Source organism: Chiloscyllium plagiosum, chromosome 23 (genome assembly GCF_004010195.1).
Source record: "Chiloscyllium plagiosum isolate BGI_BamShark_2017 chromosome 23, ASM401019v2, whole genome shotgun sequence".
Taxonomy (NCBI): domain Eukaryota; kingdom Metazoa; phylum Chordata; class Chondrichthyes; order Orectolobiformes; family Hemiscylliidae; genus Chiloscyllium; species Chiloscyllium plagiosum.
In genome coordinates, this window is record NC_057732.1 from 36711519 (window position 1) to 36734714 (window position 23196).

Below are 23196 nucleotides of genomic sequence, written 5' to 3' on the forward strand. Positions count from 1 at the left end.
CTTCACTATCCTATCTACCTGTGACTCCACTTTCAAGGAGCTATGAACCTGCACTCCAAGGTCTCTTTGTTCAGCAACACTCCCTCGGACCTTACCATTAAGTGTATACATCCTGCTAAGATTTGCTTTCCCAAAATGCAGCACCTCGCATTAATCTGAATTAAACTCCATCTGCCATTTCTCAGCCCATTGGCCCATCTGATCAAGATCCTGTTGTAATCTGAGGTAACCCTCTTTGCTGTTCACTACACCTCTAATTTTGGTGTCATCAGCAAACTATACCTCTTATGCTTCTTATGCTTACATCCAAATCATTTATGCAAAAGACAAAAAGTAAAGGACCCAGCACCGATCCTTGTGGCATTCCACTGGTCACAGGCCTCCAATCTGAAAAACAACCTTCGACCACCCTCTGTCTTCTGCCTTTGAGCCAGTTCTGTATCCAAATGGCTAGTTCTCCCTGTATTCCGTGAGATCTAACCTTGCTAATCAGTCTCTGAAAAATGTGTTGCTGGAAAAGCGCAGCAGGTCAGGCAGCATCCAAGGAGCAGGAGAATCGACGTTTCGGGCATAATCCCTTCTTCAGGAATGCCCGAAATGTCGATTCTCCTGCTCCTTGGATGCTGCCTGACCTGCTGCGCTTTTCCAGCAACACATTTTTCAGCTCTGATCTCCAGCATCTGCAGTCCTCACTTTCTCCTTGCTAATCGGTCTCCAATGGGGAACCATGTCAAAAGTGGTTCACTTGTTTCTCTTTATTATTGTTATATAGAATAAAAGAGAATTTCAACCAGTTTCTTCAATAACTCAACACTTCTTTGTCTACTCAGAACAAACCTATTCTTTAAACAGGCGTAAAGCAAGTTAATAAATAAAATACTATGCAAGACTAACTTATACCCTCTTAACCTCAAAAACACTTGTATTCATACGCAGACAGGATAAATTAATACAGTTCTGCAGTGTAATTTTGAGTGGAAACTTAGAGAAAAACCCTGCTGATCATGGGTCCAAATTAAGAAAGTGAAATGAGGTGACTTTATCACAGCTCCTACTGTTTCCTGGTGACAAGATCATGTTGCTTTTGACTGCAGAGTAATGGAAGACCCTCAGTTCAAGTAATTTCAACATAGGTCTCAGAAGTGAATGAATCTTTTGGTTTTTAGTGTCTATGAGCAGATATTTAGTCAACTGGTCTTTCAGAGTTCTGTTGTTACTCAGGGGAAAAAGGGAGTGCTTTCCCTCTTTCTAATTTATTCCAACTGCCCACAGCAGAAAACACAGGAGAAAGAAGAAAAAGAATGCAGAAAAACAGGAACCACAAGTCCAGAGGTTGTTGCTAATCAACCTTCCACACTATGCCCCTTCCAAAACACAGTCTTTGTCTAGCAATTATAAGCCATGAAAGCCTTCTCTCTCTCTTTCACCAGCTTTTCTCCCAAAGTCATTTGAGCTTTATAAACAGCAGACAATCCCCAGGTCTTTTGACCTTTTGCACTCTAAAATGTCACGTGGTAAATCTTTTGCAACCTCAGAATGGTCCAAAATCTTCAATTTTCCAGATCTCATAATCCACGTCAGTGGTAGAGAAGCTACTGGAGAAGATATTAAGGGATAGGATATATACCCATTTGGAAGGGAATGGACTTATCAGTGATAGGCAGCATGGCTTTGTGCAGGGAAGGTCATTTCTTACAAACCTAATAGAATTCTTTGAAGTGGTGACAAAGTTGATTGATGATGGAACGGATGTAGATGTCATATACATGGACTTTAGTAAGGCATTTGGTAAGGTTCCCCATGGTAGGCTGATGAAGGTGAAGTTGCATGGGGGCCCAGGGCGTTCTAGCTAGATGGATAGAGAACTGGTTGGGCAACAGGAGACAGGGAGCTTCTCAAAATGCAGACCTGTGACCAGTGGTGTTCCACAGGGATCCATGCTGGGGCCATTGTTGTTTATGATATATATAAATGATTTGGAGGAAGGTGTAGGTTGCCTTATAAGCAAGCTTGCAGATGACAATACGATTGGTGGAGTAGCAGATAGTGAAGGGACCTGCCAGAGAATACAGCAGAATATAGATAGATTGGAGAGTTAGGCAGAGAAATGGCAGATGGAGTTCAATCCGGACAAATGCGAGGTGATGCATTTTGGAAGATGCAATTCCAGAGCGAACTATACAGTAAGTGGAAAAGTCCTGGGGAGAATTGATGTACAAACCTGGGTGTTCAGGTCCATTGTTCCCTGAAGGTGGCAATGCAGGTCAGTAGTGTGCTGAAAATGTGTTGCTGGAAAAGCGCAGCAGGTCAGGCAGCATCCAAGGAACAGGAGAATCGACGTTTCGGGCATAAGCCCTTCTTCAGGAATCCTGAAAATTCCTGAAGAAGGGCTTATGCCCGAAACGTCGATTCTCCTGTTCCTTGGATGCTGCCTGACCTGCTGCGCTTTTCCAGCAACACATTTTCAGCTCTGATCTCCAGCATCTGCAGTCCTCACTTTCTCCAGGTCAGTAGTGTGGTCAAGAAGATATATGGCATGCTTTCCTTCATCAGATAGGGTATTGAGTACAAAAGTTAGCAGGTCATGTTACAGTTGTACAGGACTTTGGTTTGGCCACATTTGGAATACTGCATATAGTTCTGGTCGCCATTTTACCAAAATGATGTGGATGCGTTGGAGAGAATGCAGAGGAGGTTAAACAGGATGTTGCCGGGTATTGAGCGTGTTAGCTATGAGAAGAGGTTGAGTAGATTAGGATTATTTTCATTGGAAAGAAGGAGGTTGAGAGGGGACCTGACTGAGGTGTAGACAGGGTGGATAGCAAGAAACTTTTTTCCCCAGAGTGGGAGGACTCAATTACTAGGGGTCACAAGTTCAAAGTGAGAGGGGAAAAGTTTAGGGGAGATATATGTAGAAAGTTCTTTATGCAGAGGGTGGTGGGTGCCTGAAGTGCGTTGCCAGGAAGGAGGTAGGGGCAGGAACAATAGAGTCATTTAAGATGTATCTAAACAGAAACAGGAATGGGCAGGGAGCAGAGGGATACAGATCTTTAGAAAATAGGTGGCAGGTTTAGATAGAAGATCTGGATCAGCGCAGGCTTAGAGGGCCGAAGTTCCTATGCTGTAAGGTTCTTTGTTCTTTGTTTAATGCAGAGCTTATTCTTCCATAAATTAGAAGCGCTAGAGATAAGCCTTCGATAATCCAGCGTGATTTGATTTTTTTTTAAGCAATGTTGGATGGGATATAAATGTTGTACAGGACATTGGAGGTCTGCTTTGAATAGCATTTTTGGAAACAGATTGAGTCTCAATTTAACAACAATCGAACCATTTAACAACAAAAGACGGCACATCCTTGCAACACTCCCTCAGTACTACACTGAAAGTATTCAACTCAAATTTGAACTCAAGTGTTCTGGAGTGGGAATTGAACCCTTGACTTTCTGACTCAGTAGTCACTCTGCAAAGCAAAGTTAATTAGCTCAGGTGAGCTAGCTCAAATCAACTTTTTAAAAAAATCATTCTAGATGTGTTCTTTGCAGTGGATTCATACAGCTAGGTACATTGAAAGGCTGCTTCCAAGATCAGTTAAGACTGAAACAAATTAGTGCAGGACTGGAGTCCAATTTAGGTCGTATGGGTTAAGGCTGGCACGGTTCCTTCCCCAAAGAACATGAGTGAATTAGTTCACTTTTTATGACATCTTGATTTATTTTATTCCACATTCTTCACTGCTTTTGGGTTCAGTGTAATTTTTTGTCTACTTTTTTTTGTTTATCCATTTGCGGGGCGTGGGCATTGCTGGTTGGCCAGCATTTATTGCCCGTCCCTAGTTGCCCTTGAGAAGGTAGTGGTGAACTGTCTTCTTGACCACTGCAGTCCACTGTGGGTTGACCCACAATGCCATAACAGAGGGAATTCCAAAATTCTAACCCAGTGACAGTGAAGAAAAGGCAATACATTTCCAAGTCAGGATGGTGAATGGCTTGGAAGAGAACTTGAAGATGGTAGAGTTCCCATGTATCTCTGCCCTTGTTCTTCAAGATGGAAGTAGTCGTGGGTTTGGAAGATGCTGTCAGAGGATCTCTGGTGAATTTCTGCAGTGTACACCCTGCTGCTACTGAGCGTCAGAGGTGGAGGGAGTGGATGCTTGTGGATGTGATGTAATCAAGTGGGCTGCTTTGTGGTAGATGGTGTCAAGCTTCTTGAGTGTTGTTGGGACTGCACTCATCCAGGCAAGTGGGGAGTATTCCATCGCACTTATGCTTTTGTGATATTTTACCGCTTTAAAGAAACCATGAAAATCAAAGTTGTTACTGCATCTCAGCCTCTCATTGAGTTTCATATATAATTAATTCCAATGTTCACTACTCTTCTCCCACGACTACTTGTTTATTTCCTTTACTTTCAGTCACTATTTGAGCGTCAAGGCATGCCCTCAAAGTCAACGGCACCATCTGTATCAGAGAAACCACACATCTCAATGCATCGAGGAATGTCAAGAACAAAATCTATAGGTATGTTTACCACATCAACATGAAGGGCTGGAGCTACCAATTGAACTATTCTCCCCAGTAGTTCAATGGTAAAGTTGCTGCTCTAATATGAAAATGGACAACCTAGGACATTAAGATCCTAAGAATCAATTCTTTGCCTACATGGAATTATATCATCTCCTTCAATAGCAAACAGGAGAAGTCCTACAGTTGTGCATTTTAAAAAAAAGAGACAGGGTTAGCTCCTCCACTTCTAAAAGGAACACCTATCCAGATGGGTGCTCTGCAGAGATAATTCCTCAGTCGAATAACCAACTCACACTTGTTGCCTGGATTGTTCCATGATTTACCAAGTAACAGTGGAAAAGAGAGGAAAATGGAGCAGGTAATTTGACGGTATTGTTAAAACTAATCTCACTACTATTTTGTTCTGTTCCTTATATATCATCTACGCTGAAATTATATTCACTTTTGTTCACCATGATGTATAACGTTGTCCCTTGACATTTATTTATTTCTCATTCAGTTTGATCTCCCCTCCTGTGGAGAAGATTCCCAGACCCTGGCAACCCATTTGTACCAAAAGGGTCTGCCTGTCCTCAATGTAAGCTTTTACAGCTGACTGTGTCCTGGTTCAACATCAAGACATAGATTTCCCTAAGACTCTCACTCAGTCATGGCTGAGAAGAGGTGCTTGGGCTGGTTCTTCCTTCAGGAAATCTACTCATTCAGCCTTACACTGGCATCATATAATATGTGAGTAGACTGCGGCAAGAATTTAAAGCCTGGTCACTTGCTATCTTACTTGCCTAAATGGCTGACCAATCCACAGAACATTCTGAATTTCAAGCAAGCACAATGTCATCCTCCCGACATTTTGCCCTGCCTAGGCACGGTCCTCACTTTACTCTCGCACAACAAATTCTTGAGCCACTTCCGAGGAATGAGGAGCTGAGGTGGCTTCCTGTTGCCTTGCTCACAGTTTTTATCTCAGACTCAACCCAGACCAAACAGCCCAAAACACCTTTATGATAATGAAAGAGGGGCCCTTACACCCTTTGAATACGAATACCCCTGCTGAATGTCAGCATTCAGAGCCAGCACACTGATTTCCATTCACCATGGCAGTCTGGAGCATATTTTAAACCTGATTTAGAACACGACACCATCTTAGCTGGAGGCACTTACCAGATGTGAAATCCCTTTGGGATGTCAACCAGCATTTCAAGCCCAGGTTCTAATTGCCATTTGCTCAGGTTGTTCAAATACTGCTCAAACCCTTCATCTTTTGGTTCAGAGACAGAAGGTCAGCTGCCAAAACTAAGGTTCCGTCACCTATATAAGTAAAGGAGTATGAAATAAATTAACTTCAGACAGAACTTGGGAACAGACTGGAGCAGACTTCAATTAGCAAGACTGTTGCAGTGTCAATTAGCTCCTGTAAGAAGGAACTAAATAAACATTATTTGGAGGTGCCAGTGTTGGACTGGGGTGTACGAAGTTAAAATCACACAACACCAGGTTATAGTCCAACAAATTTATTTGAAAGCACTAGCTTTCAGAGCACTGCTCCTTCATCAGGTAGTTGTGGAGTATAAGATCGTAAGACAGAATTTATAGCAAAAGTTTACAGTGTGATGTAACTGAAATTATATATTGAAAAAGATCTGGTTTGTTTGTTAAGTCTCTGATCTTTTACAATGGGATGTTAGTTTCATTTCTTTCATATGTAAATTCCAGAATTTCCTTAAAGTTACATCCTCAAGTGAACTTTAACAATAGGTGCCATGTTGGCCCAGATAATACATTGAAGGTGTGAGCTTCCCTGTGTGAGGCTGTCTGTGCCCCAATGTTCAGAGTGATTCTAATCTAAAAAAGAAATTTACAGAATCTTACATGGATTCATGTAGTTTTTGAGTAAAATAAAATTAATTCTGCAAGTACAAATTCACCCCACAAACTTGCACACACACGCATATAAGTTTATGGGGTGAATTTGTACTTGCAGGATTACCTGAGAATGTAACTTTAAGAAAATTCTGGAATTGTAAAAGATGAGAGACTTAACAAACAATCCAGGTCTTTTTCAATATATAATTTCAGTTACATCACAGTGTAAACTTTTGCTATAAATTCCATGTCTTACGATCTTATTCTCCACAACCACCTGATGAAGGAGCGGCACTCTGAAAACTAGTGCTTCCAAATAAACCTGTTGGACTATAACCCGGTGTTGTGTGATTTTGTTAACTAAATAAACATCAGGTTACTATTGAAAAATAGATGGCTAAATACAAATAGAAAAAAAACAATTATGATTTACGGTGTTAGATAGAAAGACAGACAAAACAGATGCACAGTGTGCTAGAACTAGTTACAGCTATAAAGACGCAAAAAAGATATGCAGACAGAGGTACACTAAGTTAGAGAGGGCAGTAGAAATAGAAAGATGCAGAGATAGAGGCAGTGACAACCTTAATCTCCTGAAGTTCTCAAGCCAATCAGCATGTGTAGACCTTCAGTGGCAGCTTAGAGAGAGTACTGTTGATGAGCCATTGTAACCCACATTGGGGCCCTTTAATTAGAAATCATTCAGTGACAGAACTGAGGAATCATAACATGTCCCTAACATCTGTGATAAGTCAGAAACCTAGGATGGTAACACTGCATCGGAGAGAAAGCACTTCATCAAAGCTTGTCAATTACAAATTGATTTCCCAGCAAGCGACAATTTTATCATTTCAGCAGGGATTAAATCCAAAAAACATCAACCAAACAGATGAGAATTAGAGAGGTTGGGAAGTAGTGTGTTACAAGCCTCACTCCAGGACTTGAGCACAGAATCCAGGCTGACACCCTACAGCAGGGAATGCTACGCTGTTGTAAGTGCCTAGAGTCAAGAGTGTAGTGCTGGAAAAGCACAGGAGGTCAGGCAACATCCAAGGAACAAGTGAATTGACGTTTCGGGCATAAGCCCTTCATCAGCAATCCTGATGAAGGGCTTATCCCCGAAACGTCAATTGTTCTGCTCCTCGGATGCTGCCTGACCTGCTGTGCTTTTCCAGCACTACACTCTCTACTCTGATCTCTAGCATCTACAGTCCTCACTTTCTCCCTGTTGTAAGTGCCCATCTTTATCTCTCACTTGCTGTGATTCAGTTGAGTACCGAATGCCCCAGAGCATAAGTGGAAGAAGAGCAATAAGTTATCTTGGCCACTTGGATTACCAAAGATCAAAGATTAAAGATTAAGGACATGCTATCGTCATTGGTTGTGGGATCTTGTTTTGCACAAATATGGTTTCTTGATTTCTGTACACAGCCATGTTGTTCACTGTAGTAAGTAGTTCAGTGCCTGCCAAAGGTTTTGCTGAGAGAGCCAATCAGGTACTTGTAAATTATGAGGTGCTTTTGTTATGTATTGCAGGAGCCTCTGAGGATGATAAGCTGTCAGTCTCAGCCATGGAGGGAAGGTTTTCACGTAGTACATCCATGCAAGACACACTTCGGGAAGGACTGGGTATACCTCCACCTCCTCAGATCGCCCCTCCCCCACCTCCTTCCTCATACCTTTTAGATACAGGCCCTCCCCCTCCTTTCTCCCCACCCCCACCCCCAGGACGAACTTATGACAATGTGCGTTCCAGCTTTAAGCCCAACACCGAAGCGAAAATTCATGGGGCACAGCAGGCAGTGACAACAGCAGAGGTCTATGAGCCAAGTCGAACTTCTGTGCCTCCGGTAGAAAGGCAGAAAAGGGCTAGGTCAATGATCATCCTGCAGGATTCATCCTACTATCCTGTAGAGCCAACGGACATACCCTGGCCCAGCCCATCATCAACCTCTCAAGAGAAAAGCAAACGGAAGGCAAAGATGGTTGATAACCCATATGCAAATGTGGGCCAGTTTAATGTGGGCCTTTTCGCACCAACAAAACCACTTCGTAAGAAAAGTCCTCTGGTTAAGCAGTTTCAGGTTGAAGATGCAATAGAGAGAGCATCAGCCGCTGTTTCATCTGCAGCTGGCAAGGAGTTATTAGCCAGGAGGATAGCGCAACACTCTGGAAAAGAGCACGAGCAGCAGCAGAGGCAGGGAATCAGCAAAGCACAGGAGGATGGGCAAGATTTGGCCAGCCCTTTCTCTGCTGCAATTGCAGGAGCAGTACGGGACCGAGAAAAAAGGTTGGAAGAGAAGAGGAAATCAACAGTCTTCCTTTCTGTAGGTGCCATCGAAAGTGACACAGCACCCAACATCCCAGCTTTGCAACAATCCAGGTCAGTTGACGAGAGACTACTAAGTAGCAGTGACAGGTCTCTCCGGTCACCAGTCCCTTCACCTGTCCCCTCCTCAAGACCACCAGCAAGCACACCTGTAACTTTTATACATCCCCTCACAGGGAAGCCGCTGGATCCCAACTCACCATTGGCACTTGCGCTGGCCGCAAGGCAACGGGCACTCGTCGCCGAAACACAGCATCAGCGGATGACTGGAAGCAATGAAACTGTGAAAGCTCAGGAGAGAAATGTCCCTCACAGTAAAGAGACAAAGCAAACAGAGGTTGAGGGTCTCACATCACCTCCATTCTCTCCAGAGGACAAAGCAGGTTACAGTCCAACATCTGGTGCACCAGTAACTGCAAAACACCAATGGGGAACTCCTACCACCATGAGGAAAGATGTAGAAACTAGACCAGTGCAGACAGAAAAGGCAGAGCGAGAAGAGAAGAAAGTTGAAGAGAGAAAAAGTATGCTTATCAACATAGTAGATACATCTCAACAAAAAACAGCTGGCCTGCTGATGGTCCATGCAACAAGTAATGGGCAAGAATCAGAACTTCAAGAAACTCCAACAACTGCCTTGAAGCCATCATCACCACAGCCTCAATTGTCCCCTATCGAAACACAAACGTCTCCAACACCCAGTACTGTTTCTGAGCCTCTGCCTACTGAAGCACCTGGAAAACCCCAAACTCAAGGAAGCTCTGATGAAGATGTGGAGCCATTCACCATTTCCCTCCCTCCAATTCTGTCCTCAAGCGATGAAGAAACAAGGGAAGAACTTGCAAAGATTGGGCTTGTGCCACCTCCTGATGAATTCGCTAATGGCATCTTCATCCAAGCCGAGGCTGAAAAAACTGCCAGCCATCCCAGTAGACCTCCAAGTGCAGCACCTACTGGCATTTCACCCTCAGGGAAGCCTTCAGATGCCCCACCGTCAGAAGCAAGTGTGGACTCGGGTGTAGAAGAAATAGACACAAGAAGCAGTAGTGATCATCACCTAGAAACCACGAGCACGATTTCAACTGTCTCCAGCATGTCCACATTGTCGTCGGAAAGCGGAGAGCCCTTGGACACTTATACATCATTTGCTGATGGACAGACCTTCATACTCGAGAAGCCTCCAGTGCCTCCAAAGCCAAAGCTAAAGTCCCAACTCAACAAAGGGCCAGTCACATTCAGGGACCCTCTCTTGAAGCAGACCTCAGACAGTGAGCTTGTTGCCCAACACCAGCCGTCCGCGCTGCCCCCCGGCGTAGGACGGTCTCGCTACCTCATACAGAGAAAGTCCAAGTTGTGGGGGGATGCCGTTGAGCCCAGACCAATTCAGATGGTCGAGGGCAGCAAACCCACTGTAATAAGTGAGCTGAGCTCCAGGCTGCAGCAATTGTCTAAGGATACTCACTCACTCGGGGACGAGCCGTCAACAGCCTCTCTAGAAATAGGGAAGAGGTCACCTGTTGTCACTGCACGGTAAGGCCAAATCAGTGTCTCAGTGTAGAAGTACCAATATTTTCTTAAAGCCCAAAAAAAGTGATCATTTTTCAGTACCAATTCTAGAGCTTATTTTCAAAAGTGAATTTCTTTTCAGGTATTCTATGGTTAATGTTTCCTGACATAAGCACTATTCCAAATGCATTTAACTCAGCAAAATCAAAGGCTTTTCAGTTAATGAAGATAGGGTGATAAATGAGGCAATTAAATCCACAGTCCCCTGGGTGTACTAACTGACAAGTTTCAAAGGTTTTTAGAAAGAAATTGAGTTGCACTAAATTTTCTGTGAAGAGTATTTGTAGCAGTTACTGAGGGCTATTACCGAATGAAGCATATGTAATTTGGAGTTGCTTGGTAATTATGTGAATTTTTCTCTTTCATTTTGAGGAATACAGAAACTGGAAGCCTGAATATATAAGAAATGAATATTTGAATTGCTTGGTTTGGGTGCGAAAGGAGACAGTGAGCATGCATAATGCAGTCACTGTAAACAAGAATTATATGAATGACAAACCTCCAAACTGAGGGCCCACTTCACAATTTCAGATAGAAATATCAGGTGGCATATAGAATGGGACATGGGCCAAGTTGCCAGCCTTGTCTTGTGTCCTGTTGCATTGTGTTATGTACCAAGGACAGAAAATCACCTTTTGACTCGTATACACAAACCTACTCTAAATGACTTTCTTCCTATATCCCCCTTCACCTTCTTTCCCTCCCTACCTCACCTCCCAAGAAAGTAAATCAACGTAAAGGCCCCATAGGTAACCAATTAAAAAATATTTTGAAAACTTTCTCCACGAACACTCGATGGTGATCAAGCCCCGACAAATACTTATTACCCAAAATCAACTTTTCATTAAATATGATCTTGAAGTTTTCACTAAATCAGCTTACTGTAATCTTTCAAAAAGACTTCCAGCTGTTCCAAGTATTTCCTCAAAGTGTCACTGTATTCCAGCATGTCATCAATATTTACTACAGAGTAAGGAGCAACAGCTATTCATTCGCCTCTCAAAAGTGGCCAGCGCATTTTTAGTCGAAATGTCATAACCTGGCATTCAAAAAGGCTATGTATTGTTACGAAAGTCAATAATTCTGTAGCCCAAGGTGTTCAGGGAACTTGTCAGTATTGCTTTAACAGATTCATTTTAGTTATAAAATTGGCACTTTCATCCCTATCAGTACAGCATTCCAGGTAGAGAATTGGACAGGAATCTGCCCTGTTTACTGCATTAACCTTCTGTAGTCTATGCAGAATCGGATTAAACCATCAGCATTGGGCAATAGTTAGCTTGGGAGCTCCAGCTGTTTTGACTGGGTTGAGTGGGTTCAATCAGGTGGTTTTCCAAAATATGTTGGGTTTTTGCTTTCACCTGGGCCTGTTACTCAGGACATAAGGGATAAGGGAGAGATCATTCCTTCATCCACAGCATGTATGGCTAAGAATATGCACTCTGGTTTGTCCCCACAGATTTCTTTAAATCCTATGAATTTCCTTGTTGCGTCATCTTGTTCTGTGTATAAATATCGACAAATCTCCCTAATAGTTTAGTGTTAGCCTATATAACAGTGGGGTGTTCAATTTGGGAGTTGTCCAGGCCTCTCTGCTTCATCCTCACCATCCATTTCATCCTCACTATGCCTTTCATCCTCTATTGTGCTTACTAGCTGACAAATCTGTGCTTGTTTATGCTCTTCCCAGCAGTGATGTAATTTCGACATGTTGATGTGACACAGCCAGCACTTTTTCTTGCTGTCCACGGTATCAATCAAATCATTCACCTCATCAATCTTGGTTATTCTTTAAGGACCACTAAACCAGACTTTTAGCAGCTCACCTTGGAAAGTTAGCAATACTAACGTAATCTGTTTGCCCATTTTCTCATGCCTGTTTGTGAAATTTTAAAGTGCTCATGGGCCACATTATTGGTTGCCATGAGGTGTTTCCAGAACATTAATACATAATCTAATAAAGAAGATTCGCCATTTTGCTCCAAGAACCTTTCGATGATTAGTCTCAGAGGACTTCTTCTTATCTCGTGTCCATAAATTAAAGAATATTTTGAAAACTTACTCTATAAGCGTCCAATACTTATTACCCAAGAGACTAAAGCCAGTGGACTAATTGGGTGAATTCTGGGTGGCAAACAAGAGAAATCCTAGCTCATTTACCCAGTCATGAGGATGTTCAAGGCAATATGTCCTGGTTATCATCTTGAGGCTTTGATGGCACTATCTTAAAGCCTTTTTTGGTCTATGGCTGGTAGACTGAGGACTTTAGCTATGTTATACCCAGAATGCTTATACTTTTGTATCGAAATTTTAGATATAAAATTGGTAGAATCTCAGCTGGTAAGCCACATCAAAAGAAGAACTGAGTTTACTTACGACCAGTACCATGGCAGAAATGATTTTCAAGGAATGGCCTCTTAGAACTAGGTAGCCACATCCATAATCGTGAGGAATACTAGTGCCCACCTATCATTTTTGGCAGAGCACTCACACAGTCTGTCAACAGCATGTTAAGACATTCTCCAAGTCAGGCAATATGAACCAAGGGTACTGGTCTTATTGCAGGTTGGGGCATTCCCACAGCTGGTACATAAGGCACATTTTACAAAACTGCACCTCATCCTTGTGGCCAGTACGAATAATGGCTTATATGTGCTTGAGTCTTCTGGATTCTTAAATGTTCAACCCTGGAATTTCTTGGGCTCAATGCGAACAAGTATATAATCATCAGTTATCTTGCTTTCTTATCTGGCAGTTGGAACTTTTTTTAGTCCTCCAATAGAGTTCTTTTGAAATGCAGAGTGCATTTTAAACTCTTAAAGAATATTGCCTCCCCGAGGTTCTCATTTGTGGCATCCACTTTTAAAGGACCACATCCAACAATTGAAGGTCAGTGTTTTACACATTCAGCCACCAGATAGGTCTGCCCAAGCTGCTTCAGAGGTCTTCAAATTTTTGCATAAGCCTCAGGGTCCAACTCATAAGCACTGCAGATAGCTTTTTGCATAATTGTGCAGATGCCTTCTCAGAAAACATCACATTAATTTCAGGAGCTTTGCCAGCCCCTGCTCTATATAAGCAATGAACAATTTTCTATGGCCATTCATTTGTGTGGCTGTATTTTCAAATGAAATGAAAACTGCCTCGCTTTCCTCAAACTGGGATTGCTGTAAAAATTTAAACAGCTCCATATTTAGCCTCAAAAGCCTCGAAGTGGAGGCAGACTTGACATCATCTATATAATCCACTGAATTCAAGGGAATCTTCCCTTCTTAGTTCCAGCCTTTTTAATTAAAATACAATTCCTCGCTCCCTTTCTGTCTCCTGCCTTTCCTATTCTCATTTCAAATGACCTTCCTATTCCTTTACTCCATCCTTTTCCACTCCGAAATGCACTTTATTTTTTGTTTTCTCCGTCTCTAGTTTCATCTTTGAAATAGTAGATCTAGACTCTTTATTCTAACTGAATCTTTTCCAGTGCTACCTCATCTATTTCCAGTTCTATACTTCTTCCTTACTCTCCCTAACTCAATAATCAGACCCCTGGTTTTATCATCTCTTGTCTCTTAGAATTTAGATAAAAAGCTATCTTCAATTGTCCAGCCACATATATCAGTTCGTCACTGTGTAATGTTCTTACAAAGTTTTAAATTTATCCCACTCTGCTGCAAAAACATACTTGCTTTAAAATTTGATCAGAATAATAGTTAATGTATATGAACTTTGTACTGGTCTTTGCTTTGTTGAAATTATTTCCCCATTTCCAGTTAATATCTTTGTCCACAGGTTCAACTGTGGCTAGAGGTCCCCAGATATATGTTACAATCAAGGTGGGAGGGGTGCATTGTTTCCTTTTCCAGTCCCTGTACTCCACTTGTCAAATCACATTAAAAATTTAACCAGGTTTTTGACCAAGTTAACTATATAGGTCTCGGACTATGTCAGGTTCAGTTTTATGAACAAGTCAGCCAGATTTCTTTAATCACCAAAAAATAACTAAATTACTTCCAAAACCAAAGATGTAAAGATTATTGACAATTTGAATTGTGCAAACATACATTTGCACCCTTTTCACAAAAAACTAACGCACTCATGCACACAAACAAAAGCGAAAAGGAACAAAATTAAATCAAACTCTGAAGAGTGTAAAATTTAACTACTTTTGCCAAGTAATACTTAAACTTATGAAAAAAGAATAAATCATGAATGGTCCCAAATGTGGTGTAATTCCAGAACTATTCTGTATAAACTCAAACTGCTTACACTGGGGGATCTTCCTAGAACAGTTGTACTTGGCTGAATTTCCTTTGCTTTAGGTAGTGGGACTGATTCCAACAAATCTTCTGCAGGGATCCTTCACAATTGATAAAATTGACCTCTAGTAAGTTTTCAGCTTACATTTGCTGAGAGGGGTTGCAAAGAAATACAAGTTACAAAGAAAGCTGCTTCTCAGGCTGATCTCAAATTTTCTCTCAGTTCAAAATTGCAATTGTTTATTTTGACCACAAGCTAGCCAAAGTGGCCTCTCTCTGAAAGTTCTCCAAACTGTAAGACTCCAGCCAAACTCCCTGAACTTACAGCAGGAACATTGTAGCTTGTGGTTTCCTGTGCCTTTTCCTTGGCGAAGTGCTTTTTTTTTTAAAGAATAGTTCAAGATACATTTAATGGGTCAGCATTTTTTTTTTTTTTAAATTTCAATTACATCACTTCATAACAGTGGCCTTTCAAATAGGCCATCAGTTGAGATCCTTAACTGTGTGACTAATGACCACTTAAGGGCCTCACCCAGCAGCAGGTACAGACTTGCACTGCGGACAGCACAAGCAGCAAAATCCTGGCTTGCTTGTGTGGGATGTAAGGTAAGGGATTCCCTCTTTCAAAGGCATGGAGTCTCTAAATGAGTGACCTGGCATGGAATGTGGATAGTTGACTAGAGTATGTTGAAATAGTGAAGTATATAAGTAATAAAAGCATAGAGTATCAACAGCAGATAAACTGAGGAAGAGGCATGGTCATAATGTTATTAGATTAGATTACATTAGATTAGATTACATTACAGTGTGGAAACAGGCTCTTCGGCCCAACAAGTCCACACCGACCCGCCGAAGCACAACCCACCCATACCCCTACATTTACCTCTTACCTAACACTACGGGCAATTTAGTATGGCCAATTCACCTGACCTGCACATCTTTGGACTTTGGGAGGAAACCGGAGCACCCGGAGGAAACCCACGCAGACACGGGGAGAACGTGCAAACTCCACACAGTCAGTCGCCTGAGGCGGGAATTGAACCCGGGTCTCTGGCGCTGTGAGGCAGCAGTGCTAACCACTGGGTCACCGTGCCGCCCACTTATATAAATGAAAAAAGACAGGCTTCATCAAGACACAGATATATGGTCGGAATCTTGCCTCTGTGTCAGATAAAGGTTGCATAGATTTAGCCTCATGATTGCCAGAAAGAGCATAGTGTTAGTAGCTTGAGGAAGAGTTTGAAGGAGGGATCAAAGACAACGACTTTAGTCTTCCTGATATTTAATCGGAAGAAATACTTATTGTCTCAGTGCAGGATACCAGACAAGCAACCTGATAATTGGTAAAATTTGTGAATTTCACACCCTCTGACAATGATTCTCACACCTACCCATATGACACTGCACTTAAGAACTCTTGCAATGATGTCCTGGAGCTGCAACAACCACAACCAATTTTCTTTGTGCAAAGTATGAATCCAATGAGTTGTTACGATCTCAGTCAGGACTAGTAGCCTATTTTTAAAAGATGGAAGATATCCAAAATCACTTTTATTGGCAGAAGGAATTAAGCCACAGTTTAAAACAAAATAGTTTATGGTTTAGAAGAGTCAAATAAACTAAACACGAAATACTTTCTCGGGTGATGTCTTCTGTTGTTTCCAGGTTCTAGAATATAAGATAAGCATGGATCCACACGTAAGTTTCATGGACTATAATTTAAAAATTACACATTAATTGTCAGATGTAAATACAAAAATTATATAAATTTGCTTATCGGTCCACTCAGCATGTATATCGCCAAATTCAGTTACGGAGTTCCCAAAAACTCTATCTTCCTCACAAAGGGTTTCAGCTCCTCTTCTCCGAGATAGCCTCACCTTCAGCTGACAGTAGTGCAAACCAACCCGCATGCTACAGGCAAAGTCTTCACAAAAATGTTACAGGTCTGCAAAACTTTCTCAACTTCCAATGTTTTCTTAGGGCTCAAAAACAGCTGCTACATTGTTGTGTTCTCAGCTCCCGAATCTAGCCTCCTTCAGCTTGCCTGCACTGTATAACTGCAATTATACCCTGAATTTCGATTGCTCTGTGTCCTTTTATGGTTTCAACCAGTTTCAGTCTCCAGGAATTTTAGATTTTCGATCCAGTTTTGGTCATAGTTTCTTTAGAAATCGAATTGAATTGAATTAGCTTTATTGTCACATGTACTTAAAAGAGTACAGTAAAAAGTTTACAGTGCATTACAGTGCCTTCTTAGGTACAAAGGTACCTAGGTACAGATATGTAAGATCAAATTCTTAGGAAACAAAAAAAAGAAAAGTAAACAGAAAAGTAATAAATAATAGCATTTATTATTATTTATTATAGATGATATGAATAGATTAGATTAGATTCCCTACAGCGTTATAGATGATATGAATAGATTAGGTTAGATTAGATTCCCTACAGTGTGGAAACAGGCCCTTCAGCCCAACTAGTCCACACTGACCCTCCGAAGAGTAACCCACCCAGACCCATTCCCCCTATTTACCCTTGACTAATGCACCCAATCCTATGGGCAATTCAGCACGGTCAATTCACCTGACCTGCATATCTTTGGATTGTGGAAGGAAACCGGAGCACCCGGAGGAAACCCATGCAGACACTGGGAGAATGTGCAAACTCCACACAGACAGTCGCCTGAGGCTGGAATCGAACTCAGGTCCCTGATGCTGTGAGACAGCAGTGCTAACCACTGAGGCACCGTGCCGCCCCGTGAAAAGTTCAGAATATCAGTTTTTCCAGCTCTGACCATCCCTGCACCGAGCCTCAAAGGAGACCTCCACCGCTTCACTGCTGTCCGCGACAGACCCACCCAGGAGTCGTCCCACTTTAGGCGCTAGAAGTGTCAAGTTTATTTTCTCAGCCTCTTTTATAGTTTCACTTTACTGTCTATCTCAAATACAAGTTTTGAAGTCTGACTCTATCAAACTGAAAACATTTCCTCCAATTCCCACTGGCTACCATTTTACCAGAAATCAGATTCCACACTCAGTCCAATATTGTCACACACAATCACTCACTTCATCTTTAGAATTTGGAATGTTTGGACCAACGGTCATGATGAGATCTTGAGCCCAGTGGAACCCAAACTGAGCTTGATTAGAAAGATATAGATGACTAGATATAATTTGATAGCATTGCTGATGTCAGCTTACATCACTTACCTGATGATCTTCTGATTGTTTTCTTCACTTGATAATTATGGGAAAATAAGGATGTGCTGGGCCATGAGGCTAAAAATTATGATTGAATATAATTCCAGTACTACTTTTGGCTGAGAGCTGAAAGCTTTTGGATATCTAGTCTTTTACTGCTAGATTTATTTTGGATTTAAATCTATCTCATTCAGAAGAGTGGCAGTAACACACAAAAATGCTGGAGAATATGCTCAGTATGAAGGAACATCAATCTCAGAAAGATTGTACAGTGGTCACCCCTTCTCTCAAGGGCAAACATATCTGCAAAAGATAAGGACAGGTTCAAGTCAGCTTTTCCTACTGGTTCCTGTTGGTTTTCACCACCTGCTATGACTCCATTCTGTAAGTTATGTCCTTTTAGGATTCAGCCAGCTCGACCATTAGTGCTACCAAGTTACGTTATGGGAATGGAAGTCCTCCACTCAGAGTACATCCTGTACTTCTTTCAAAAAATATCCAAAATGGAGTAGTACTAATTCATCAGTTGAGGGAGAGTATTATGACACTTGTCATGATACTTTATGAAGAATTAATGTTTAAAACTTCCCATGTAATCCCTCACAAGTACATGCATTTAGGCTGTTCTGAGTGTACAGCTTTGTCAGAACGTTGCTTGCAACTATTGCTCAGGACAGTTTTAGGAAGTATTCAGATGTCAGTGGGGAGAACTTTGCTGGTCAACTAGATTTTGTTTTGTTTTGTTCTTTGCTTTGTCCAAATCAGGTATCCGAATCAATGCTAATTTTTCACAAACAGTTGAGTGTCTTGTTTGACCATTTCAGAGGACACTTAAGAGTCAACCATATTGTTGTGAATCCGGAGTCATATGCAAGTCAGAAAGGGCAAAGACAGCAGATTTACTTCCCTGAGTGCCTTAGAGAACCAAATTGATTTGTATTCATGTAGATTTTATTTTAGATTTATTTAATTAACCACATTTAAAATTTCCCTGCTGCGATTTTGGGATTTGAACTGACATCTTTGAACCTCTGGAGTACTCATATAGTATCATGCATTTAGAAAGTTTACACCAAATACATCTAAGAGGATGAATATGCAGCATGCACCTCTAACCAATTCTGATTCTTTGAACTTAGGAATCTAATGTACACCTCATTTTAGAATCCTAGATGTAACCAGCGCTGCACTTCGAGCAACCAAATATTTTAAATGTCATCTAACAGTAAAACTGTGATTTATGTTTGTAATCTTTCAACCCGACCTTACTGTAAATTATTTCAGCTCTTGTATCTTAGATCCATCTCACCGGGAAAGTTCCCAGACTCAGAGTGCCTACCCTAGCCTTGAAATCTAGGTAAGCTTTCAGTAATGTATCACTCAGCAAACTCTGTTTAGTAATTATTTATAAACTATTGGAATTTATCCTAGGCCTGCAACGACTGTATTTCAAATCTTCGAGATGACAGAGCATTCCACCAAATCTTTATATATAGTCTTAAGGATGTTTGTCCTTCTCACAACCAGCAATCTAAGGCTGCAACAGATATTGCACAACTTCAATTTTGCCTTGATGATTTTTTAATCAATTATCTGTGCCATCTGAAAAACCCACCTAATTCCACATCCATATTATCTAACTGCACTCTTTGCCTCAGCTCGTTTGCTGTTTAACCCCCAATCATGCCTTTGTTAAGATTATGCAAGCACATGTGTCTTTGCACTCCAGCACTTCCCTTTAAGATCACCCAAAATTCTGCTGCCCATGTCTTTACTCACACCAAGCCCCATTCACCTATCAGCTCTGTGCTTACTGAATCTACATCATATCCCTGTCAAACAATGCATTGATGTTAATATTTTCCTTTGCGTTTACAAATCGCTGTTTCCTCAACCTTTCCCATCTCTGTATTCTGCTCTAGCTCCATGACCCTCCAAAACATTTGTGTCACCTTAATTCTGACCTTATTTGCATGCCTGATCTTAATTGTTCCACCAACGGTGACCGTACCTTGAGCTCCAGAGCGTTGGAGAATTCCCTCTCTCAAATTCCCTCTTTACTCCTTTCCAATGTTCAGTAAACGCTCCTTATTTGGCTAAGCTTTTGACCATTTGGCCTAAAATCTCCTCCCATGATTCAGATCAAATTTTGCTTAACAATATCCCTGTGAAGTATCTTGGGACATTTTATGCTGTTGATGGTGCTCTCTAAATAAAAATTGTTGTTTTACTAAAAAAAAATCAACCAACCATTTAATATCTCAGGGTTAAAGGGAGAGAACAGGTCAGTGGAATTAATTCTGTATTGCTCTTACCATGTGTTAGCAGTGACACAATAAGTAGTTCAATCTTGTTAAGATTTTATTATATATTTATAGTTGACTATCCATTGACTAACATCCTGAATGGGAAGTATACGAGTCACAATCACGTACAAACTTCTTTCATAAAATGTTACTGCTGGTGAAAGCTGGCTCATCAACCTTACCTTTCCCTGTGATGATCCCAATTGGCTTGACTACCTTTGACACAGATTCATGAACAGATTCAGCCATAAGCTATACGCCATGAATGTTTGATATGACTAATTTGGATTTTCACAAATAACACTCGTAGTTCAAAATAGTTTCATCAGGTGCCTTGGTACAGTAATCGAAAATAGGAGAGTGGGACACGAGAACACAGATATAAAATAACTTGCAAGGAGGTCAGAGGGAAGACTACTTTTTTAATGCGGTTAATTTTAAAGATTTGGAGTGCACTATCTGAAAAGATAGTGGATGCAGATTCTGTAATCACTCTCAAAGGGAACCAATGGATACTTGAAAACGAATGTTTATAAAGCTTTAAGGAATGAAACATGGAAGTTGTTCCTTTAAAGATCAATTGGCCTCCTCATGTGCTATAGGGTTCAATAGAGTAAGATCAAGCTATTAACTTGCTGTTATTGTCATTAGCGACTCTGCCTCATAAAACTATTATATGTAATAAGGAGTGTCAGACAGTAGAGCTCTTCTTTTAAACAGGGTTTTGTAAAGCATTCATGTGGTTTGGTCATTGAGTTTGAAACTTAACTGATAAATTAAAAACATTTATCATTGTGTTAGTATCATGATCTGGAGAATATCATTTGAAAAGTTGGGTATAAAATCCAGAGTACACAGCTAGCCCAAATATGTTCTAGATTGGCATCTGACCCACATTCAAGAGGTCCTAACCAATAGATATGGTGACAGTCAGGAGTGTGATGGAATACTCCCCACTTGCCTGGATAGGTGCAGCTGCAACAACACAAGAAGCTTGACATCATCCAGAACAAGGTAGCCTGCTTCATTGGCACCACACCCACAAGCATTGCCTGCCTTCACCACCGATGTTCAGTAGCAGCAGTGTGTACTAATTACAAGGTGCACTGCAGAAATTTACCAAGACCTCTTACACAGCATCTTCCAAACCCACAACTACTACCATCTAGAAAGACAAAGGCAGTAGGTACATGGGAATGCCAGCACCTGCAAGTTCCTCTCCATCTTGACTTGGAAATGGATTGTCATTCCTTCAGTGTCACCAGGTCAAAACCCTGAACACCATTCCTGACAGCATTGTGGAGTTATGTAGAACAAATGAAGTGCAGCGATTCAAGAAGACCACCACTTTGTCAAATAAATATAATGGCAATAAACACTGGCCAGCCAGCAACACCCACATTGCATAAATTAACATAAAAAATGGACTATTGACCAATATCTTTCAGATGGTTGGATGCTGAATAGTACGGATTATTTTCATTGCAAACTATTCTGATCTGCAAGTGGCTGATATTATCACGAATGATAATAGTGCCATAGCCTGTCTTGGAACTAGAACAGACTCCCTAGAGAATGGAAACAGGCCATTTGGCCCAACAAGTCCACACTGACCCTCCGAAGAGTAACCCACCCAGACCCATTCCCCTACCCTATAACCCTAACTAATGCACCTAACACAATAGGCAATTTAGCATGGCCAATTCACCTGACCTGCACATCTTTGGACTGTGGGAGGAAACCGGAGCACCCAGAGGAAACCCACGCAGACACATGGAGAATGTGCAAACTCCACACAGACAGTCGCCCGAGGCTGGAATCGAACCTGGGTCCCATGCCACCCCACTTGTTCACAACATCTTCATACTGACACTCACTTTGAGTTCTGACAGAGCGTCTCAGTTCCTGACCTAAGTTTAGCCTTGAATCAAACAAGTCTAAAACAGCAGAATACCAGAGGTAAGACAAGATTATTTGCCCCAGTCATCAAGGCTGCACTTGATCAAGTGTGGCAAGAAACAACCCGAAAAAAATTTGAGTCTGTTACAATTACGAGGAAAACATTGTGTCATAGAGATGTACAGCAAGGAAACAGACCTTTCAGTCCAACCCATCCATGCAGACCAGATATCCCAACCCAATCTAGTTCCACCTGCCATCACCCGGCCCAAATCCATCCAAACCCTTCCTATTCATATACCCATCCAAATGCCTCTTAAATGTTGCAATTATACCAGCCTCCACCACTTCCTCTGGCAGCTCATTCCATACATGTACCACCCTCCGTGAAAAAGATGCCCCTTAGGTCTCTTTTATATCTTCCCCTCTCACCTTAAACCTACGTCCTCTAGTTCTGGACTCCCTGACCCCAGGGAAAAGACTTTGTCCATTTATCCTAACCATGCCCCTCATGATTTTGTAAACCTCTGTAAGGTCACCCCTCAGCCTCCAACACTCCAAGGAAAACAGCCCCAGCCTGTTCAGCCTCTCCCTATAGCTCAAATCCTCCAACCCTGGCAACATCCTTGTAAATCTTTTCTGAACCCTTTCAAGTTTCACAACATCTTTCCGATAGGAAGGAGACCAGAATTGCACACAATAGTCCAACAGTGGCCGAAGCAATGTCCTGTAAAGCCGCAACATGACCGCCCAACTCCTGTACTCAATACTCTGACCAATAAAGGAAAGCATACCAAACGCCTTCTTCACCATCCTATCTACCTGCGACTCCACTTTCAAGGAGCTATGAATCTGCACTCCAAGGTCTCTTTGTTCAGCAACACTGCCAAGGACCTTACCGTTAAGTGTATAAGTCCTGCTAACATTTGCTTTCCCAAAATGCAGCATCTCGCATTTATCTGAATTAAACTCCATCTGCCACTTCTCAGCCCATTGGCCCATCTGGTCAAGGTCCTGCTGTAATCTGAGGTAATCTTCCTCGCTGTCCACTATACCTCCAATTTTTGTGTTATCTGCAAACTTACTAATTCTACCTTTTATGCTCACATCCAAATCATTTATGTAAATTACAAAAAGTAGTGGACCCAGCACTGATCCTTGTGGCACTCCACTGGTCACAGGCCTCCAGTCTGAAAAACAATCCTCCACCACCACCCTCTGTCTTCTACCTTTGAGCCAGTTCTGCATCCAAATGGC

At 41.7% G+C, this 23196-nt stretch overlaps 1 protein-coding gene across 2 annotated transcripts in view; it reads left to right on the top strand.

Annotated features, from left to right (window-relative positions):
- The window catches only part of shank3a (SH3 and multiple ankyrin repeat domains 3a), a 1030755-nt gene that overhangs the window by 963233 nt on the left and 44326 nt on the right, over positions 1-23196 (top strand). For both annotated transcript variants that reach the window (XM_043713933.1, XM_043713934.1), the window contains exons 22-23: positions 4412-4517; positions 7923-10245. In XM_043713933.1, the coding sequence (XP_043569868.1) occupies positions 4412-4517; positions 7923-10245 (2429 nt within the window). The remainder of the gene's footprint in view (positions 1-4411; positions 4518-7922; positions 10246-23196) is intronic.